The sequence below is a fragment of the Mus musculus genome, chromosome 14 (genome assembly GCF_000001635.26).
Source record: "Mus musculus strain C57BL/6J chromosome 14, GRCm38.p6 C57BL/6J".
NCBI classification, from domain to species: domain Eukaryota; kingdom Metazoa; phylum Chordata; class Mammalia; order Rodentia; family Muridae; genus Mus; species Mus musculus.
The window spans coordinates 13,827,187-13,848,313 of NC_000080.6; the positions used below are offsets into that span (position 1 = coordinate 13,827,187).

At 38.6% G+C, this 21,127-nt stretch overlaps 1 protein-coding gene across 1 annotated transcript in view; it reads right to left on the bottom strand.

Annotated features, from left to right (window-relative positions):
- Positions 1–1,241: 1,241 nt before the first annotated feature.
- Positions 1,242–21,127, bottom strand: part of Gm281 (predicted gene 281) — an 86,094-nt gene continuing 66,208 nt past the window's right edge. Inside the window, exons 12-15 of the mRNA XM_011244864.1 lie at positions 18,048–18,280; positions 4,361–4,532; positions 2,464–2,705; positions 1,242–1,481 (exon numbers count right to left, since the gene is read on the bottom strand). Of these exons, the coding sequence (XP_011243166.1) occupies positions 1,242–1,481; positions 2,464–2,705; positions 4,361–4,532; positions 18,048–18,280 (887 nt within the window). The remainder of the gene's footprint in view (positions 1,482–2,463; positions 2,706–4,360; positions 4,533–18,047; positions 18,281–21,127) is intronic.

Consider the following 21,127-nt stretch of genomic DNA (forward strand, 5'->3'; position numbering starts at 1 on the left):
GGTTTTTATTTTATTTTATTTTTTGTTGTTCTTTTGTTGTTTGGCAGGTTGGGGTTTTTTAAAGATATATTATTTTATTTTTAATTTGTGGGTAGGTTTTCATGGAGCCTACAAGTCAGATCCTTTGTAAGTGGAACTACAAGGGGTTTTCAGCCTCCCAGAGTTGGTGCTAAGAACTAAACTACTAAACTCCCATCCTCTGCAAGAGCAGTAAGTGCTCCTAACTTCTAAGCCATGTCTATATCCGCGTATTTCTGTTTGTTTGATATGTGTGTGTGTGTGTGTGTGTGTGTGTGTGTGTGTGTGTGTGTGTGTTTAACAAGGTCTCATATAGAAAAATCTATCCTCAAATTTGCTGTGCAGTTATTGCCTCTGCCTCCTAAATGCCATCAAGCTAACCTCTGTTGCTGTTTTTTAAATATTTTTTTAGAAATTACAATTACATAATTTTTCTTTTCTTTTCCTCCCTCCAATATATACTTTCTTGATGTCTTTCAAATTCATAGCCCCTTTTTTCATTAAATGTGTTGCATATGTGTGTGTGGCTGTGAGTATGTATATGCATGTGTGTTTATATTATATATAAACTGCTTAGTATGTGTAGTGATTCTTGTATGTATGCATGTTTTCAGGGTTGACCATTTGTTATTGGATAACCAGTTGGTGTGCTCTTCCAAGAGAACACTTTGTCTCCTGCTTTTGACATTCCTTAGTTGTCTATAGTTCTTTGCATGGGACCAAGGTCTCAAAAACTTCTGCTTTACCCACCATCCATGCTAGGATGTCCTAATTCAGCTCATACTTTACTAAGCCAGTTCAATTCCTAACTTGTCCCTAAGATAATAGTAGTCTTCAGCCCTCATCAAGCAAACTTCTGCTTGCAAGAGACAAAGACCATTACAGAAAACCACAAGCCATCAAAATGCAGAATTGTGAACCCAAATACCAACTGATACAACCACAACAGAGTTCCTATATCTAATGCTCATTGATAATTGTGGAAGAGGGGGTGAAAAGATTGTAAGAACCCAGGGATCAGGGAGTTTGCTGTGAGACTGTCTACAAGAAACATTGCTGTTTACTAAAGAAAGCCTCCACAGCACTTCAGGTTAGAGTGGTTTGGAGATATCTAGTAAAAGAGACCATTGAGTTTTGTACCCCTAGTATTTTGTCTCTCTAAAGCACACTTAGGAAAAATCACAGTCAGTTAAGATTACCAAACTTTAATTCATTCTAATTCTTTACTTCAAAAACTTAAAAAGAAAAAGGAAATCCACATACTTGAATTTTGACTTGGAGACTTCCTTGGTCATTCTCTGAGACTTGGTCTTAATGTTTCCATATCTCCAGAGTAGAAAACACATCCAGGAAACCAATCCAACAAAGAAAACAGCCATCAGAGTAAAGATGAAAGGAACATACCAGTCACTGCTTTTGTACGTGTTGATAGCTGTGTACACAATGGTCAGACCCTTTCTCTGCTGTAAAAGTATTTCAGAGCAAACAGAGCATTAGTCCCTATTTTCAAAGCACATCTGTTTACACAGTGAAGCATCAGTACAGAGCACCATCTTGATACAGACAATGGGATACGAACTCTCATATATGTGTAAGCACCCAGGTAACAATGAGAAACATGATGACATAAAAGAGTCACCAAATTAAACTGTGGAGAATAGAATTGCACGGAGTAGCCACTCTGTGCTCCAAAGCAAGTAATGTCTCTTTTTGTTCACCTCAATCTTTTCACCTATAAAATTAAGAGATTGAGCTAGATGGTACACAAGGTCTTTTTAGACTTGTGTGTCCCTGTTAATTGCTCCCTTTTGTGTAGCTTGAGGTAACAGTGCATTCTTGAAAATTAAATACTCAAGGAAAAAGACTTTTTAATGCTGTATCTTAAAGGCCACAAAACAATACATTATACCCTAAAGTCGATCAAATAGGAACATTCATTTCAGGTGGCTGATAAGCCATTATGTAATTCAAGAGAGGGTTCCCATATCTGCTTTATAAATTATAAGATACTAAACGGTATGCTGATGTTATAGAGTTGGACCAAAGATTATATAAAATGATGGCCATAAATCGTGGTGCCATGCCTGGTACATCATGCGTTCCCATTGTTATGGTAGCAAAGTTTTTCAAAGTGTCCAGTTGCAGTTTTTCTCATGGTTGTAATCCACTGAATACTGTTCCCTTCTATTGAGCAAGACCTTCATATTATTTGGCCAGCCATTTAGTGGTCCTCTACATATGTGCATGTAACTTCCACTATTCCTGTACATACAATATATATTCATAGAGCCCTATGGTTGTTTGAGGTAGTGTCAAAGTCTAAAGGCATATGAAAGAGAGCAGTGGTCTGATCATTTAGTGATCTTAGCATTTCTGGATGATATTTGACTTTGCAGTAAAATATTTATAGCATAGAAACTCAAATCAAATTCTCTAACTCTTTACTTCAGAACTGGTTGGAGGAATTGGTGTGCTGGTTCTCATCACATTGATATCTATGACAGCAGTTCCTGTCTTGGACTTGACAGCTTTGCCATATTGCAGGTTGTCATCGATGACATGTACCACAAGATGATATTGCAGCTGCAGTTCAGTTCCAGACTCAAAGTGGAAAGGATTCTTCACAACTAATTTTGGAGTATTTGAACCCCGAGTTGGGTCTAATTGGAAATGAAGATTTTCATTTCCTTTAAAAGGAATAATGAGAAAGTAAAATTATTTTAGAATACATCAAATGGTCTCAAGATACCTTAAAATTATGTCAAAACCCAGAATGTGTATATAAATTAATATCTATGTACACTAAAAATGTCCATATCTAAAAATTGCTTAAAATAAAGTTAAAATAAAATAAGAAATACTTATAAGGGGAAAATGTTTTTAAACTAGGAATGTTACGGTTAACCCTAAAATCTCAGCACTTGGGCAGGAGAGGCAAGAGGATCAAAGCCATCCTTGGCTACATGAAGAGTTCAAGGCCAACCTGGGCTACAAAAGATGCTATCACAAAAAGAAAAATTGTCTAACCCCCACATGTAACCAACAAATCTTAATGCTACTATCTGTTTATTCTGCCTGATTTTTTTCCTCTTCCTTTATTTGATTGTCACATTCAACTTAGTCTAGACTAATACCTATTGAGCTAGACAATCCACAGTACAAATAATGTCCTTAAGAAGTAAAGTCCTTGTAGACAAACCCAGGGCCTTGTAGATGACATTATTGTAAACAAGATGAGCATTTCTCCTTTCTTCGTGGAGCTTATCATTTAGCAGTAGGTATAACACCAAACAGTCTTCATAGTTTATTAGCTATGTGTTTTCTGCTATCTACACTCTCCCTTTTTCAGATGAGCAGCAGCAGTATGAGCCTCATGAAAAGGTCTTATTGTTATGATCAAGAGGAATTCAAGGACCCTGTTTTCCTGGTGTACTGGCTAGTTTTGTGTCAACTTGACACAGCTGGAGTTATCACAGAGAAAGGAGCTTCAGTTGAGGAAATGCCTTCATGAGATCCAACTGTAAGGCATTTTCTCAATTAGTGATCAAGGGGGAAAGGCCCCTTGTGGGTGGGACCATCTCTGGGCTGGTAGTCTTGGTTCTATAAGAGAGCAAGCTGAGCAAGCCAGGGGAAGCAAGCCAGTAAAGAACATCCCTCCATGGCTTCTGCATCTGCTCCTGCTTTCTGACCTGCTTGAGTTCCAATCCTGACTTCCTTTGGTGATGAACAGCAATGTGGAAGTATAAGCTGAATAAACCCTTTCCTCCCCAACTTGCTTCTTGGTCTTGATGTTTGTGCAGGAATAGAAACCCTGACCAAGACACCTGTGTAGACTTTCTTTTGGTTTATGATTTTATGTGTTGATGTTATTCAGAGTTAAATAAATAGCTAGTGCCACGAATATGTTCTACATCTACCTTAGATGGTTCTATGTAACAATTTCTAGGTGTCTAATATATGGTTGGTCTCAAATAAAGAAAGATATCCTATAAAAGACAAATTGGTGACTATAACATTTATGTGAATCTGTATAGAACCAGCAATAATAGAGTCAACATCATGTCGCCTTGTGAACTTGAAACAATATCATCAGATGGGAAGATGTCATCTGTTTTTCAGCTGGCTCCATGGATAACAAATGTAAATCCTTGTGTTAAAAACTATAGCATTTCCTCAAGTTCTGAGTCTCTTTGAAGTCACAGGAGTAATTGAGTTGTACGTTATGAGTTAGTGTAACTCTTATAAACAGTCACTTCTAGGGTTACATATCATGCTTGACATTGTATAGCTAATGTCAACTTGACATATGTTTGTGATTAAAAGAAATAACTAAAGTATGTACCAGAAGCCATTTCAAAGCGCATTTCAAAATCTTGTGAATCTCTGTCATGACAGTTTAGTTTGAGGCCATTGACATTTGTCCCAGCAATAACATTGTCAGGGATGATTGCTGTATATAGATAGGGTGTGCAGACAGGTGCTTCATCATTCTCATCTTCAATGTCAACAGTAACCTGTCAGTGATGAAGGGGAAAGAAACGTCACATCCACAGCATGAGACTATTTATACACAAAATCAGAAATGAGCATCTGGATGGACAGATCATCCAGAATTATTAAGTAAAAAGTCTAAAACTTTCTGAGTTTGTAGAACATGCTTGGAGAGTCTGGGTGTCAATCACTAGTCGGTGGTTTATTATTCTTGGGTCAGCTGTGACATTCTTTGTCCCCTTTAGGGAGAATTTTTGGGCTCATTAGATGAACTCTGTGGAAAGTACAGTCATGTAAATTATAGCAAAAGTAACACTGAAGAATGCTGTCTCTGAAGATAAAGTACCCTGAACTCTCTGAATTGCCTACATTCAGTAGCAAACACACCTAGAAGGAGGCTCTTCTAACTTAACTAAGGACTCTTCTGTACCATTTCCCGAAGTGCAATGTATGTCTGACCTTAATTAGGGGTATTATCAACATTTTTGTAATTAAATATAAGTCAGAAAGCTGTGATTTACATAGGAAAAGATCAAAATATCAAGGGTTTAAAAAATGTCAGTGATCAAATCCCAGTCAGCTTAGAAAGATTGTCTGCCCACCTCTCCAATGACTAATAATTTTCCCAATGACATTAGCAGAAGAATCCCTGGTGTGTCTATATCTGCAAGAATTATCTTGTTCTAAAAGTTTTAATGAGTGCTTCAATAACATAGTTAAGTTCTGGAGGAAATTGTGAATTTCTTGTGTTACTTCTCTATAGACTGAATAAAACAAGATATAGTATGTAGTATGTGCGATTTTTAAATTTGTATTTAATTAATTTGTTTATTATTGTTTGTTTTTTAAGATAGGGTTGTTCTACATAGCCTTGGCTGTCATGGAACTCACTCTGTAGACCAGGCTGTCCTTGTTCACAGAGATCCACGTGACTCTGCCTCACAAATTCTAGGATTAAACATATGTGCCACTACCAGCTGGATATTTTATTTTCTGTGCATATGCTTATTTGTGTGCATACACATATTCACAAGGCAGTATTGTGATGTCAGAGGTCAATTGTCAAGAGTTGGCTTTCTTCTTTCACCATGTGGGTCCAGAGGATCAAACCAGACTGGCAGGCTCCATGTCAGGTGGCTTAACCTGCTGAGCCATTTTTACAAGCCTGAGACATGTTTTTATTATTATTTAATCTTAATTTAATTACTTTTGGTTTTTTGATAATTTATATATGTATACTGTTGTAGATAGCACTGGGGCTAATTATATTTGATGTTAAATCTGTAATCCTGTGAAGGGTTGTGAACTAGGAATGAGTCAGCACTCAGCTGATTTCCTGTAAACCTGCTTCCCACCTTAATTTGTAAAATAAAGGAGAGCTGATGATTGGGCAGATAAAGAGAAGGTGGAACAGAAGGTGAGAGAGAGAGAGAAGGAGAAAATGGAAGAGGGAAAGGAGGCAGAGGAGGAGGAATAAGGAGAAAAGCAGAGCAGAAGCACATGGCCTGGAGAAACTGCAAGTTTTAAGGGGTCTCATAAGCTGTGGAAGATGATAGTGTAGCCGTAGATCTGCCCAGTCTAGGTGCACAGCATGTAATCATATTAATTGTGTTGTGTTTTCATTGCCAGGGGAAATTTGGGTTGAAGAGATTTACCACAACAGTATACTATATTTTCATAATTTCCACCCCTCCATTTACCACTGTAACTCTTCCCTCTCAAGTTTATGACCTCTTCTATTGATGGGATTCTCTGCTGCCAGCCTTCCTGGTTTCCTAGTTTTTTCATAGTGTATCCCATACCCCATGTCTGTGTTAGTGTCTGTAGAATTAATTTCTCCTTCCTTCTTGGACCATTTACCCACTAGCAGCCATCTATGTTATTAGGTTGTTAATGTGAGCCCTGAAGGATAAGCATTACTCTTGATGTATTGAAGAGACAGAAAGAAAATTGAGTGGTTGAATTAGAATAAGAACAAAGCTAGGGATGAAAAGGTAATCCAGACCATTCAAGCACTGTGGATCCTGAGAATGATGCTATAGCCTAATTGAGAGTAGTGAGGAGTTGATATTTTTTCAGGAGTCCACAACCAGAGATGTGGTTCTAGAAAGCAGTCTGCTTAATCAAACCAAGTACAGGCAATGAGGCACAGCCAGGATGTTAATAAGAGATGGGTGAAAAGTAGAAAATAGAATACCTGAAGGATTGAAGAGAGGATTTAGGGCACATGACAGGGAATGTGTACCCAGATCTCAACTTGTCTCTTTGAACTGAGTAACCTCAATAGGCTATATAGTGTCAAAGCCTCCTCCTTCTGAGATGCCCTCTTTTGAGTCACTTCCCTCCATCTATTCTCATAAGAGTCATATATATTCTTTCAAATCTTTCTCTGATTCATCACTTTCTCTGCCATTCAATTAAACATCATTTTCAAACATGGGTTCTTCCTTCTATAAACTAACTTTATCGTCATTGGTTGGGGTTAAAGGTGTGTACTAATGGAGTGTCTGTATTCCAGCCAGAGGTATTAAAGGTGCTAAAGGCTGAGCCACACCAGAAATAGAAACAGGCTTCTCCAGTAAACAACACAATTTTGGGGTTCAGAGTGTGATTGAACATCATGCAACGATACTATTTCGAAATGTCATAAGTGTCTATAAGAAAACTGGCCAAAGTACCTTACATTAAAAACCACTCTCATGAGTATCATCCGAAACCTTCCAAGCCTCATAATTCCAGCCTCTCAGCTCTGTGAAAGTCATTCTAATCATTAATGCAGATAGGTCTTATGACCTGACAGTGACATTCACTCAAAAGACACAAAAGACAAAATCCAGTAACCACACATAAAAGGCAAAAGTACACTGATAATCAGGTGGCAGTTTTACAAATCAAGAAGTCTGGACTCCAGAAGGTTGCTGGACAACAATAATCCTTAGATTCATTAGTAAAAAATGTTCCATAATAAATACAACATCATCTTATAACAAAACAACACAAAGACCAAACAAAGAGAACTTCAGACCAATCTCCCTTATGAACATTGATGCAAAAATACTCAATAAAACTCTTGCCAACTGGATCCAAGAACATATCAAAATGATCATCCATAATGAGCAAGAGGGTTTTAACCCATGGATGCAGATATGCATAAATCCATCATTGTAATCCACTACATAAACAAACTCAAAAAAAACCCACATGTTCATTTTATTAGATGCTGAAAAAGCACTTGACAAAATTCAGCATTCTTTCATGTTAGAAAGTCTTGGGAAGGTCAGGAATTCAAGTCCTTTACCTAAACATAGTAAAAGCATTATGCAGCAAACCAGTAGCCAACATCAAGCAAAATGAAGAAAAACTTGAAGAAACCCCACTAAAATCAGGGACTAGAGAAGACTGCCCATTCTCTCCCTATCTATTCAATATAGTACTTGAGGTTCTAGCTAAAGCATTTATATAACAAAAGGAGGTCAAAGGGATACAAATTGAAAAGGAAGAACTCAAAATATCACTACTTGAAGATGATATGATCTTATAATTACATGACCTGCAAAATTCCACCAGAGAACTCCTAAAGCTGATAAACAACTTCAGCAAAGTGGCAGCATATAAAATTAACTCAAATAAATTAGTGGCCTTCCTCTACTCAAAGAATAAACAGGCTGAGAAAGAAATTAGGTAAACAACACCCTTCACAGTACTCACAAATCATAAAATTCCTTGATGTGACTCTAACCAAGCAAGAAAAAGATCTGTATAATAAGAACTTCAAATTTTTGAAAAAAGAAATCAAAACTCGCAGAAAATGGAAAGATTGGCCTCGGAGCACCTGGGAGAGCCATCTTGGGTCCCAGATGCCTCAGTGACTAGTCTGCACAGGTGAATGTGCAGACTACAGAAGCTACACAGCTTCAGGGACAGACCCTGTTTCTGGGTCCAGACATGCAGGCACCTTCCCTGCCAGAGGAGAGGTGTCCGCCCCGGCCTGGAGGGCTCTGCCAGAGCACCCTTGGGAGCCATCTTGGGTCCTGGACCCCTGAGAGACTAGTCTGCCCAGGTGAGAGTGCGGACTACAGAAGTGACACGGCTTCTGGGACAGGCCCTGTTTTGGGCCTTTATCTTCAGCCAGGAGGCAGGTCCAAACTCCAGATATCTGTGTACATTCCCTGCAAGAGGAGAGCTTGCCTACAGAGAGTACTCTGATCACTGAAACTCAGGACAGAGCTACACGCCCAGGTCTATTGACAGAGGCTAACAGAATCACAGGAGGAACAAGTTCCAACCAGAAACAGCTATAACAACTAACTCCAGAGATTACCAGATAGCAAAAGCCAAATATAAGAATCTTACTAACAGAAACCAAGACCACTCACCATCATCAGAACCCAGCACTCCCACCTCAGCCAGTCCTGGATACCCAAACACACCCAAAAAGCAAGACTCAGATTTAAAATCATATCTCTTGTTGCTGGTAGAGGACATCAAGCAGCACTTAAATAACTCACTTAAAGAAATACAGGGGAACACTGCTAAAAAGGTAGAAGTTCTTAAAGAAATACAGGAAAACACGACCAAACAGGTCATGGAATTGAACAGAACCATACAAAACCTAAAAAAGGAAGTAGGCACAATAAACAAAACCCAAAGTGAGACAACGCTGGAGATAGAAACAATATGAAAGAAAATTGGAACCATAGATGTGAGCATCAGCAACAGAATACAACAGATGGAATAGAGAATCTCAGGTGCATAACATGCCATAGCAAACATGGGCACAACAATCAAAGAAAATGCAAAATGCAAAAAAGATACTAACTCAAAACATCCAGGAAATCTAGGACACAATGAGAAGACCAAACCTATGGATAATAGGTGTAGATGAGAATGAAGATTTTCAACTTAAAGGGCCAGCAAATATCTTCAACAAAATTATAGAAGAAAATTCCCCAAATCTAAAGAAAGAGATGCCCATGAACATACAAGAAGCCTACAGAACTCCAAAATAGACTGGACCAGAAAAGAAATTCCTCCAGACACATAATAATCAGAACAACAAATGCACTAAATAAAGATAGAATATTAAAAGCAGTAAGGGAAAAAGGTCAAGTAACATATAAAGGCAAGCCTATTAAAATCACTCCAGACTTCTCACCAGAGACTATGGAAGCCAGAAGACCCTGGACAGGTGTTATGCAGACCCTAAGAGAACACAAATGCCAGCCAAAGATACTATACCCAGCCAAACTTTCAGTTAGCATAGATGGAGAAACCAAAGTATTCCATGACAGAACCAAATTCACACATTATCTTTCCACGAATCCAGCCCTTCAAAGGATAATAACAGAAAAACACCAATACAAGGATGGAAATCAAGCCCTAGAAAAAGCAAGAAAGTAATCCATCAACAAACCTAAAAGAAGACAGCCACAAGAACAGAATCCCAACTTTAACAACAAAAATAACAGGAAGCAACAATTACTTTTCTTTAATTTCTCTTAATGTCAATAGACTCAATTCCCTAATAAAAAGATAGAGATGAATAAACTGGCTACACAAAGAGGACCCAACATTTTGTTGCTTACAGGAAACCTACCTCAGGGAAAAGGACAGACAGTACCTCAGAGTGAAAGGCTGGGAAAAAAATTTCCAATCAAATGGTCTGAAGAAACAAGCTGGAGTAGCAATTCTTATGTCGAATAAAATTGACGTCCAACCCAAAGTTATCAAAAAAGAAAGGGAGGGGCACTTCATACTCATCAAAGGTAAAATCTACCAAGATGAACTCTCAATTCTGAATATCTATGCTCCAAATACAAGGACAGCAACATTCATTAAAGAAACTTTAGTAAGCTCAAAGCACACATTGCACCTCACACAATAATAGTAGGAGACTTCAACACCCCACTCTCACCAGTGGACAGATCCTGGAAACAGAAACTAAACAGAGACACATGGAGACTAACAGAAATTATGAAACAAATGGATTTAATTCACATCTACAGAACATTTTATCCTGAAACAAAAGGGTATACCTTCTTCTCAGTGCCACATGGTACCTGCACCAAAACTGGCCATATAATTGGCCACAAAACGGCACTCGATAGACACAAAAATATTGAAATTATCCCGTGCATTCTCCCTGATCACCACGGACTAAGGCTGATCTTCAATAACAACATAAATAATAGAAACCCAACATTCACGTGGAAACTGAACAACACTCTACTCAACAATTCCTTGGTCAAGGATGAAATAAAGAAAGAAATTAAAGACTTGTTAGAGTTTAAAGAAAATAAAGCCACAACATACCCAAACTTATAGGACACAATGAAGGCAGTCCTAAGAGGAAAACTCATAGCCCTGAGTGCCTCCAAAAAGAAACTAGAGAAACCATACGCTAGCAGACTGACAGCACAGTTAGAAGCTCTAGAACTAAAGGAAGCAAATTCACCAAAGAGGAGTAGACAACAGGAAATAAACACAGGGCTGAAATCAACCAAGTGGAAACAAAAAGATCTATTCAAAGAATCAACCAAACGAGGAGCTGGTTCTTTGAGAAAATCAACAAGATAGATAAACCCTTAGCAAGAATAACTAGAGGGCACAGGGACAGAATCCTAATTAACAAAATCAAAAATGAAAAAGAAGACATAACAACAGAACCTGAGGAAATCCAAAATATCATCAGATCCTACTACAAAAGGCTATACTCAACAATACTAGAAAACCTGGATGAAATGGACAACTTCCTAGACAGATACCAGGTTCCAAATTTAAAGGAGGACCTGATTAACGATCTAAACAGTCCCATTTCCCCTAAAGAAATAGAAGCAGTCATCAATAGTCTCCAAAACAAAAAAAGCCCAGGACCAGATGGGTTTAGTGCAAAGTTCTATTAGACCTTCAAAGAAGACCTAATTCCAACTCTTCTCAAACTATTCCACAAAATAGAAACAGAAGATACTCTACCGAATTCATTCTATGAAGCCACAATTTCTCTTATACCTAAAACACACAAAAACCCAACAGAGAAAGAGAACTTAAGACCAATTTCCCTTATGAATATTGATGCAAAAATACTCAATAAAATCCTCGCAAAGCGAATCCAAGAACACATCAAAACGAAGATCCATCATGTCCAAGTAGGCTTCATCTCAAGGATGCAGGGATGGTTTAATATATGGAAATCCATCAATGTAATCCACTATATAAACAAACTCAAAGACAAAAACCACATGATCATCTCAATAGATGCTGAGAAAGCACTTGACAAAATCAACACCCCTTCATGATAAAAGTTTTGGAAAGATAAGGAATTCAAGGCCCATACCTAAACATAATACAAGCAATATACAGCAAACCAATACCCAATATCAAACTAAATGAAGAGAAACTTGAAGCAATCCCACTAAAATGAAGGAATAGACAAGGCTGCCCACTTTCTCCCTACCTATGCAATATAGTACTTGAAGTTCTATACAGAGCAATTCGACAACAAAAGAACATCATGGGGAATTGGAAAAGAATAGGTCAAAATATCACTATTTGCAGATGATATGTTAGTATATATAAGTGATCCCAAAATTTTACCAGAGAACTCCTAAACCTGATAAACAGCTTCAGTGCAGTAGCCTGGTATAAAATTAACTCAAATAAATCAATGGCCTTCCTCTACACAAAGGATAAATGAACTGAGAAAGAAATTAGGGAAACAACACCCTTCACAATAGTCACAAATAATATAAAATACCTTGGTGTGACTCTAACTAAGGAAGTGAAAGATCTGTATGATAAGAACTTCAAGTCTCTGAAGAAAGAAATTGAAGATCTCAGAAGATGAGAAGATCTCCCGTGCTCATGGATTGGCAGGATTAATATAGTAAAAATGGATATCCTACCAAAAGCAATCTACAGATTCAATGAAATTCCCATCAAAATTCCAACTCAATTCTTCAACGAATTAGAAAGAGCAATCTGCAAAATCATCTGGAATAACAAAAAACCTAGGATAGCAAAAACTCTTCTCAAGGCTAAAAGAGCCTCTGGTGGAATCACCATACCTGACCTAAAGCTTTACTACAGAGCAAATGGGATAAAAACTACACAGTACTGGTATAGTGACAGATAAGTAGATCAATGAGATAGAATTGAAGACCCAGAAATGAATCCACACATCTATGGTCACTTGATCTTTGACAAGGGAGCTAAAACCATCCAGTGGAAAAAAGACAGCATTTTCAACAAATGGTGCTGGCAAAATTGGCGGTTATCATGTATAAGAATGTGCATTAATCCATTCCTATCTCCTTGTACTAAGGTCAAGTCTAAGTGGCTCAAAGAATTCCACATAAGACCAGAGACACTGAAATTAATACAGGAGGAAGTAGGGAAAAGCCTTGAAGATATGGGTACAGGGGAAAATTTCCTAAACAGAACAGCAAGGGCTTGTGATTGTAAGATCAAGAATTGAAAAATGGGACCTCATAAACTTGCAAAGCTTCTGTAAGGCAAAAGACACCCTCAATAAGACAAAAAGGCCACCAACAGATTGGGAAAGGATTTTTACCAATCCTACATCTGATAGGGGACTAATATCCAATATCTACAAAGAGCTCAAGAAGCTGGACTCCAGAAATTCAAATAACCCCATTAAATATGGGGCTCAGAGCTAAACAAAGAATTCTCACCTGAGGAATACTGAATGGCTGAGAAGCACCTGAAAAAAATGCTCAACATCCTTAATCATCAGGGAAATGCAAATCAAAACAATCTTGAGATTCCACCTCACACCAGTCAGAATGGCTAAGATCAAAAATTCAGGTGACAGCAGATGCTGGTGAGGATGAGGAAAAAAAGGAACACTCCTCCACTGCTGGTGGGATTGCAAGCTTGTACAATCACTCTGGAAGTCAGTCTGGAGGTTACTCAGAAAATTGGACATAGTACCACTGGAAGATCCAGCAATACTTCTCCTGGGCATATATCCAGAAGAAGTTCCAACTGGTAATAAGAACACATGCTCCACTATGTTCATAGCAGCCTTAATTATAATAGCCAGGAGCTGGAAAGAACCCAGATGTCCCTTAACAAAAGAATGGATACAGAAAATGTGGTACATTTATACAATGGAGTATTACTCAGATATTAAAAATAATGGATTCATGAAATTCTTGAAAAAATGGATGTATCTGGATGATATCATCCTTAGTGAGGTAACCCAATCACAAAAGAAGTCATTAGATATGCACTCACTGATAAGTGGATATTAGCCCAGAAACATAGAACACCCAAGATACAATTTGCAAAATACAAGAAAATCAAGAAGAGGGAAGACCAATGGGTGGATACTTCATCCCTCCTTAGAATAGGGAACCAAATACCCATGAAAGGAGTTACAGAGACAAAGTTTGGATGTAAGATGAAAGGATGGACTGTCCAGAAACTACCCTACCCGAGGATCCATCCCATAATCAGCCACCAAACCCAGACACTATTGCATATGCCAGAAAGATTTTGCTGAAGGGACCCTGTTATAGCTTTCTCGTATGAGGCTATGCCAGTGCCTGGCAAATACAGAAGTGGATGCTCACAGTCATCTATGAGATACAACACAGGGCCCCTATGGAGAAGCTAGAGAATGAACCCAAGGAGCTGAAGCGGTCTGCAACACTATAGGTGGAACAACAATATGAACTAAACAGTACCCCCAGAGCTCGAATCTCTAGCTGCATATGTAGCAGAAGATGTCCTAGTTGGCCATCACTGGGAAGAGAGGCTCCTTGGTATTGCAAACTTTATATTCTCCAGTACAGGAAATGCCAGGGCCAAGAAGCGGGAATAGGTGGGTAGGAGAGCAGGGCGGAGGAATGGTATAGGGAACTTTTGGGATAGCATTTGAAATGTATACAAAGGAAAAATCTAATATAAATAAATAGAGAGAGAGAGAGAGAGAGAGAGAGAGGAGAGAAGGAAGCAAAGAGAGAGAGAGAAAGGAAGGAAGGAAGGAAGGAAGGAAGGAGGGAGGGAGGGAGGGAGGGAGGGAGGGAGGGAGGGAGGGAGGGAGGGAGGGAGGGAGGAAGGAAGGAAGGAAGGAAGGAAGGAAGGAAGGAAGGAAGGAAGGAAGGAAGGAAGGAAGGAAGGAAAATGGAAAGATCTAATATGCTCATGGATTGGCAGGATTAATATAGTAAATATGGCCATCTTGCTGAAGGCAATCTACAGATTCAATGTGATCCCCATCAAAATTCCAAATCTATTCTTCATAGAATTAGAAAGAGCAACTTGCAAATGAATTTGGCATAACAAAAAACCCAGGATAGTGAAAACTATTCTCAACAATAAAAGAACTTCTGGGAGAATCACCATCCCTGACCTCAAGCTGTACTACAGAGCAATAGTGATTAAAAAAATATTACTGCATGGTATTGGTACAGAGACAGGCAGGAAAATTAATGGAATAGAAATGAAGAACCGGAAATGTACCTATGGTCACTAGATATTTGATAAAGGAGCTAAAACCATCCAGTGGAAAAAAAGACATTATTTTTAACAAATGGTGCTGATTCAACTGGTGTTCAGCATGTAGAAAAATGCAAATCGACCCATTCTTATTTCTTTGTACAAAGCTCAAATCTAAGTGGATCAAGGACCTCCACATAAAACCAGAGACACTGAAACTTATAGAGGAGAAAGTTGAGGAAAGCCTCGAAGATATGGGCACAGGGGAAAAATTCCTGAATAGAACACCAATGGCTTATGCTCTAAGATCAAGAATTGATAAATGGGAACTCATAAAATTACAAAGTTCTTTAAGGCAAAGGACACTGTCAATAGGACAAAAAGGCAACCAACAGATTGGGAAAAGTTCTTTACCAAACCTATATCCTACAGAGGGCTAATATCCAATATATACAAAGAACTCAAGAAGTTAGACTCCAGAGAATTAAATAACCCTATTAAAAAATGGGGTACAGAGCTAAACAACGAATTTTCAACTGAGGAATATCAAATGTCTGAGAAGCCCCTAAAAAAATGTTCAGTATCCTTAGTCATCAGGGAAATGCAAATCAAAACAACCCTGAGATTCCACCTCACACCAGGCAGAATGACTAAAATCAGAAAGTCAGGTGACAGCACATTCTGGTGAGGATGTAGTGAAAGAGGAACACTCCTCCATTGCTGGTCAGATTGTAAGCTGGGACAACCACTCTGGAAATCAGTTTGGTGGTTCCTCAGAAAATTGGATAAAATACTACCTGAGGACCCAGCTATATCACTCCAGGGCATATATCCAGAAGATGCTCCAACATGTAATAAGGACACATGCTCCACTATGTTCATAGCAGCCTTATTTACAATAGCCAGGAGCTGGAAAGAACCCAGATGTCCTTCAACAGAGTAGTGGATACAGAAAATGTGGTACATTTATACAATGGAGTACTACTCAGCTATTAAAAATGATGAATTCATGGAATTCTTAGCAAATGGATAGCACTAGAAAATATCATCCTCAGTGAGGTAACACAAGCACAAAAGAACACACATGGTATGCACTCACTGATAAGTGGATATTAGCCCCAAAGCTCCAAATAACCAAGATACAATTCACAGACTGCATGAAGCTCAAAAAGAAGGAAGAGCAAAGTGTGCTTCGGTCCTTCTTAAAAGGAGAACAAAATACTCACAGGAGTAAATAGGGAGATAAAATATAGAGCAGAGACTAAAGAAAAGGCCATCCAGAGACTGTCACACCTGAGGATTCATCCCATATACAGATACTATTGTGGATACCACAAAGTCCTTACTGATAGGAGCCTGATATGGCTCCTAAGAGGCCCTTCCAGAGCCTGAGAGATACAAAGGTGGATGCTAGCAGCCAACCACTGGACTGAGCATGGGTTCCCCATTAGAGAAGTTAGAGAAAGGACTGAAGGAGTTGAACGAGTTTGTGACCCCATAGGAAGAACAACATAATCAACCAACCAGAGCCCCCAGAGCTCCTAGGGACAACATCAACAAAGAGTACACATGGCTCCAGCTGCATATGTAGCAGAGGATGGCCTTGTCATGCATCAGTGGTAGAGAGGTCCTTGGTCTTATGAAGGCTCAGTGATGCCCTAGTGTAGGAAAATCAAGGGTGGGGAGGCAGAAGTGGGGAGGTGGGTGGAGGAACACCCTCATAGAAGCAGGGGTAGGGAAGATGGGATAGGTGGTTTCCAGGGGGGGGGTTGAACCAGGAAACGGGATAACATTTGAAAATAAAGAAAATATCCAGTAAAAAGAAAAAAGGAACTGATAATATATATAAATGCTAGCCTTTAAAGTAAATAAATAAATAAATAAATAAATACATCATATATTCTTGATATCTTTCAACAGGCATTACTTTAGCTTTGCTACCAAAAAAAAAAAAAAAAAAAGATGTAGAGATATCCAGGTTGCCTTGTACTTCAAGGCAATGCTTGGTCTGTGAATATTTTATTAATCCTAGGTATATTTCCTAAACCCTGTACCTCAGCGTCCTCTTTTGTATGGTGAATGTGAGTAATACTGCCTACTTCATAAGTTAAAGTGAGTATCAACTACCTCATATCTTATCCAAAAATATTCATGTTATCCTTTTGAGAACCCATATATGCAAGAGAAAGAAGGTAGCCAGTTCCTCCTTCCCCATTCTGAAGTGGAAATTTCTGGTTTCTTTGGAGATTCAGTTGTGTCATGTGATGTTTTTCTGGAAACTCTCTTATGAAAAGATGTTTTGCCGAGAAAAGACTCATGGTGTTTTTCTGGAAATAAAAAGCCTACAAAGGGAGCATGTGATGTTTTGCCATAGCAGACACTTCAGAGGACATGTGATGTTTAGAAAGAGTATAAGCATAACCCAACAGACAGTGGACAGTACTGTGGCATTGGTTCTCCTTGCTACATTTGCTGGTCTTCTGTAGGCTTTGCTGATTCTGGTCTTCACTGAAAACTCTGTGGCATTGATTTGCCTTTCTACCCTGACTTTGTAGAGAGAAATCCACCAAAGAACTTCTGGTGGTGTTCCCTCAGCTTCTTGCCACTTCTGCAGAATGGGGACCCAGGCCTATTGATGGAGCCTCGGTTTCTTCTGGACTGAATTGCTGTTACTGATTTGTAAATAGTGCTTCCAAGTGGATCAAGCAACCACTTCTGATTTGTGTGAACTGAACTGCAAATATTCTGACAACAAAGATTGAAATTGTCCCAAAGAACTATTTCTAAACAGGTCTACATCCTCCTATGTCATATTAAACTCTCCTTACCACTACCTCTGGTGGGCGGTGGGCTAAAAGGAGGTTAAAGCTTTTAAGATCACTTATTAATGTAGGATTTTAAAACTCTAAAATTACGTCATCCAGACTTCCAAATCTAAGTTGATACAAACATTATGAAACACTTGACAAGTAGAAGAAATTCACAAGTTTTCTCTATTATCTGCCACTATTGTGATAAATTAGAACTTAATACATTGGTCAGTCACATGGACACAAAACCTGTGTCTCTTTACTCACTGTGGCCACTGCAGTGCGTGGATGGTCTCTGTCACAATCCACAGCTTCAACTGTGAGGTTATATTGCCTCACTGACTCATAGTCTGGCTGAGTGGTGAGTTCGATCACTCCAGAGAAGGGGTGAATCCAAAACATTTGTACAGCCTGGCTGTGTCCCTTGATTATCTTGTATGTCAGACAGTCTGGTGGGTGGTCCTCATCAATAGCAGTCACTTGTCCAACTTTGTAGAAAGCTGGCAACGTTTTACAGTTTATTTTTCTCATGTACATAAAGGCTTACAATATCTATAATTTTTCAAATGATAATCTGTATTTTTCCAAGTGATGAGAATATAAATACTTTTAGGTAATAATGAGTGTTTGATGACTAAAACTTCACATAATATCAGGTAGATTTACAGGGAATGTCTAGCTATCATAGACCACTGTATTCGTTCAAATGAAACAATTCTAAAACACCTCTATAATATAAATAATCAGCTTCATCTTAGTATTATGCTGAGTGGCATATAATGTTCAAAGGCCGTACTCAGAACCTGGAAGTTTCAGTTTGCAAATCTCAGTCTCTAACTAGCAGAACAACGGACAATTCTATAGGCCCCTTCTTTTTTTTTCTTTCTTTGTAAACTAAGTGCAATTACAGTATCTACCATACCGAGTTGTGAAGACTGGGTGAATTAAAATACATGAAGCACTTACAATAATAGAAATCCTAATGTACAGTAAATGCTAAGTAAGAATTATTTCTCATTTGCATAGTTCTCTCACTGAGCCTTCCTGACAGTCTGATGACAGTAGTACTACTTCCTCTATTTTATACATAAGAAACTGAGACCCTGTGATGTTAATTTGCCCAAGGCCACACAACTAATTGTGAAGGAGTCTATCTCAAGCCTGTGCCTGCTAATTCTACAATCCAATTTTAAAATTGCTTCACAATACTTCTGGTTAATAATATTCACCAGGAATCTTTCAGAAAAATGATAACTACAGTACATTGGTTAAATTCCTATGCCCAAGTTCTTTACCCTCCATGTGTCCCCACTACTAGCCATGCAGAGAACCTTAGCACTCCGGCTTGTGATTTGCTTTGATTAATGAGATATTAAGTCAACCTGATGCAGGCAAAGGTATGAGAAGTATTTGTGAGGTTAGATTGACTTTCTTTTGCCACATTACCACACATGCGTGCACACGCGTGCGCGCGCGCGCACACACACACACACACACACACACACATGCTTTGCTGACTATACCTAAGAAAGTCACTCTAGTTATGACTGTACATCTTCCTTCACTCTAAGAACATACTCAGTTTATCCTGAGAAGAAGAGGATGGGGGAAAAGCCAAAGCACTTCAGTCATCCCAACCACACCAGGACAGAGCACTAAAAATGAGCTGACTCTCACAAGCTTGAGCAAGACCACACCAGGACAGAGCACTAAAAATGAGCTGACTCTCACAAGCTTGAGCAAGACCACACCAGGACAGAGCACTAAAAATGAGCTGACTCTCACAAGCTTGAGCAAGACCACACCAGGACAGAGCACTAAAAATGAGCTGACTCTCACAAGCTTGAGCAAGACCACACCAGGACAGAGCACTAAAAATGAGCTGACTCTCACAAGCTTGAGCAAGACCGGAAAGATAATGCAATTCTTGGATGTCTAAGCTAGAAATATTTATTGCTATGTTACTCTAATCTGTATGAGATTTAGCACATAGCATCTTTATGACAATAGATTACAGCTATGATAGGTTACTCTTCAATCATTTTATACTTAAATCATAAGATCTGATAGATGATGATATGTAGCTTACCATGACCTGTCTGGGTGTTTCCACTGAGCAGTGATGAAGAAGAAAGAGCATGTGCCATCCTCATCACTTTCAACCTCAAAGAATATTTCCTTATCTGGCATGTTCTTTTAATCAAGATTCATCTCTTGTAGTGAACTATTAAGTAGGCACTGAGCACAGATTATGATATTAACAACACGAGAAGAGCTGTCATGGAAAGAAAGAAACTTTCTTCTTCTGGCAGTCCCAGAAGAGAACTAATCTATTGCTTGAGAGACAGCTTCATATTTATAAAGGGTCCTACAATGGATACATGGTCATGGAGAAGACATAACCAGTAACACTAAGCTCTGTCTTACAGACCTGAAGAGTGATGGGATCATTTCCACACTTAACACCTGGTAAATTACAACGGGAAGCATGCTCTCCTGAAGGTGTAAAATTAACCTTGCAATAAACTCTAAAGGTTATCTTGAGTACCTTTAGCTGAATTTTAAATAGAGTAATGATGGGACTCTGAATGCTGCCGAACCTCATCAAAACATACTGGAAATGGAGTACATTTTCCCTGGTGACCTGCAACTCAGTTCATTTACTAGCCATGTTTTCTCAAAGTCACTACTGATAAAGGAGTTCTTTACCTACATCTACTTCCTTCCATAGATTTCTGCCAGCTTATCACAGATCATTAGTTTTTACTTTAAGTACTATAGATCTCCATAATTATAATTGTCATGTAATCTACTGGATGCATTTGAATGATCTATGCTAATTAATTCAGTATGGGGAAACACCTTTTCTATTAATGTAGTGTTTTGTTCTGTTTTAAGCTGGCCTGGAGTTCACTATGAAATCCAGGCTGGCCTCAAACTCAGAGATCCACCTGCCTCTGCCTCTCAAGTCCCACCATTCCCAGCTCCTTAATGTAGTTTTTAAATACTCTCAAGGTCTATAGACCCAATGTTTGATATACTTATAGGAGCTTTGTGGAAATGAACTATAGTCCGAGTCCTGTACTTTTGACTTCTCATCGGTAAAATCAAGATAATAACTAGATCATAGAGCTGAGATGAGGCTTCTGTGCATGTCTAGCATCCCCTGCACAGTACCTCAGTATACTTGCAAGTTGTCACATATGAGGATTCTTTTAAAATATTTATGTATTTACTAATTATATATATATATATAATTGCATATATATTTATATCTTTAATTATGTGTCTCTGTGGGAGTATCACCTACACATGAGTCTAGGTGATAACAGAAGCCAGAGGTTCTA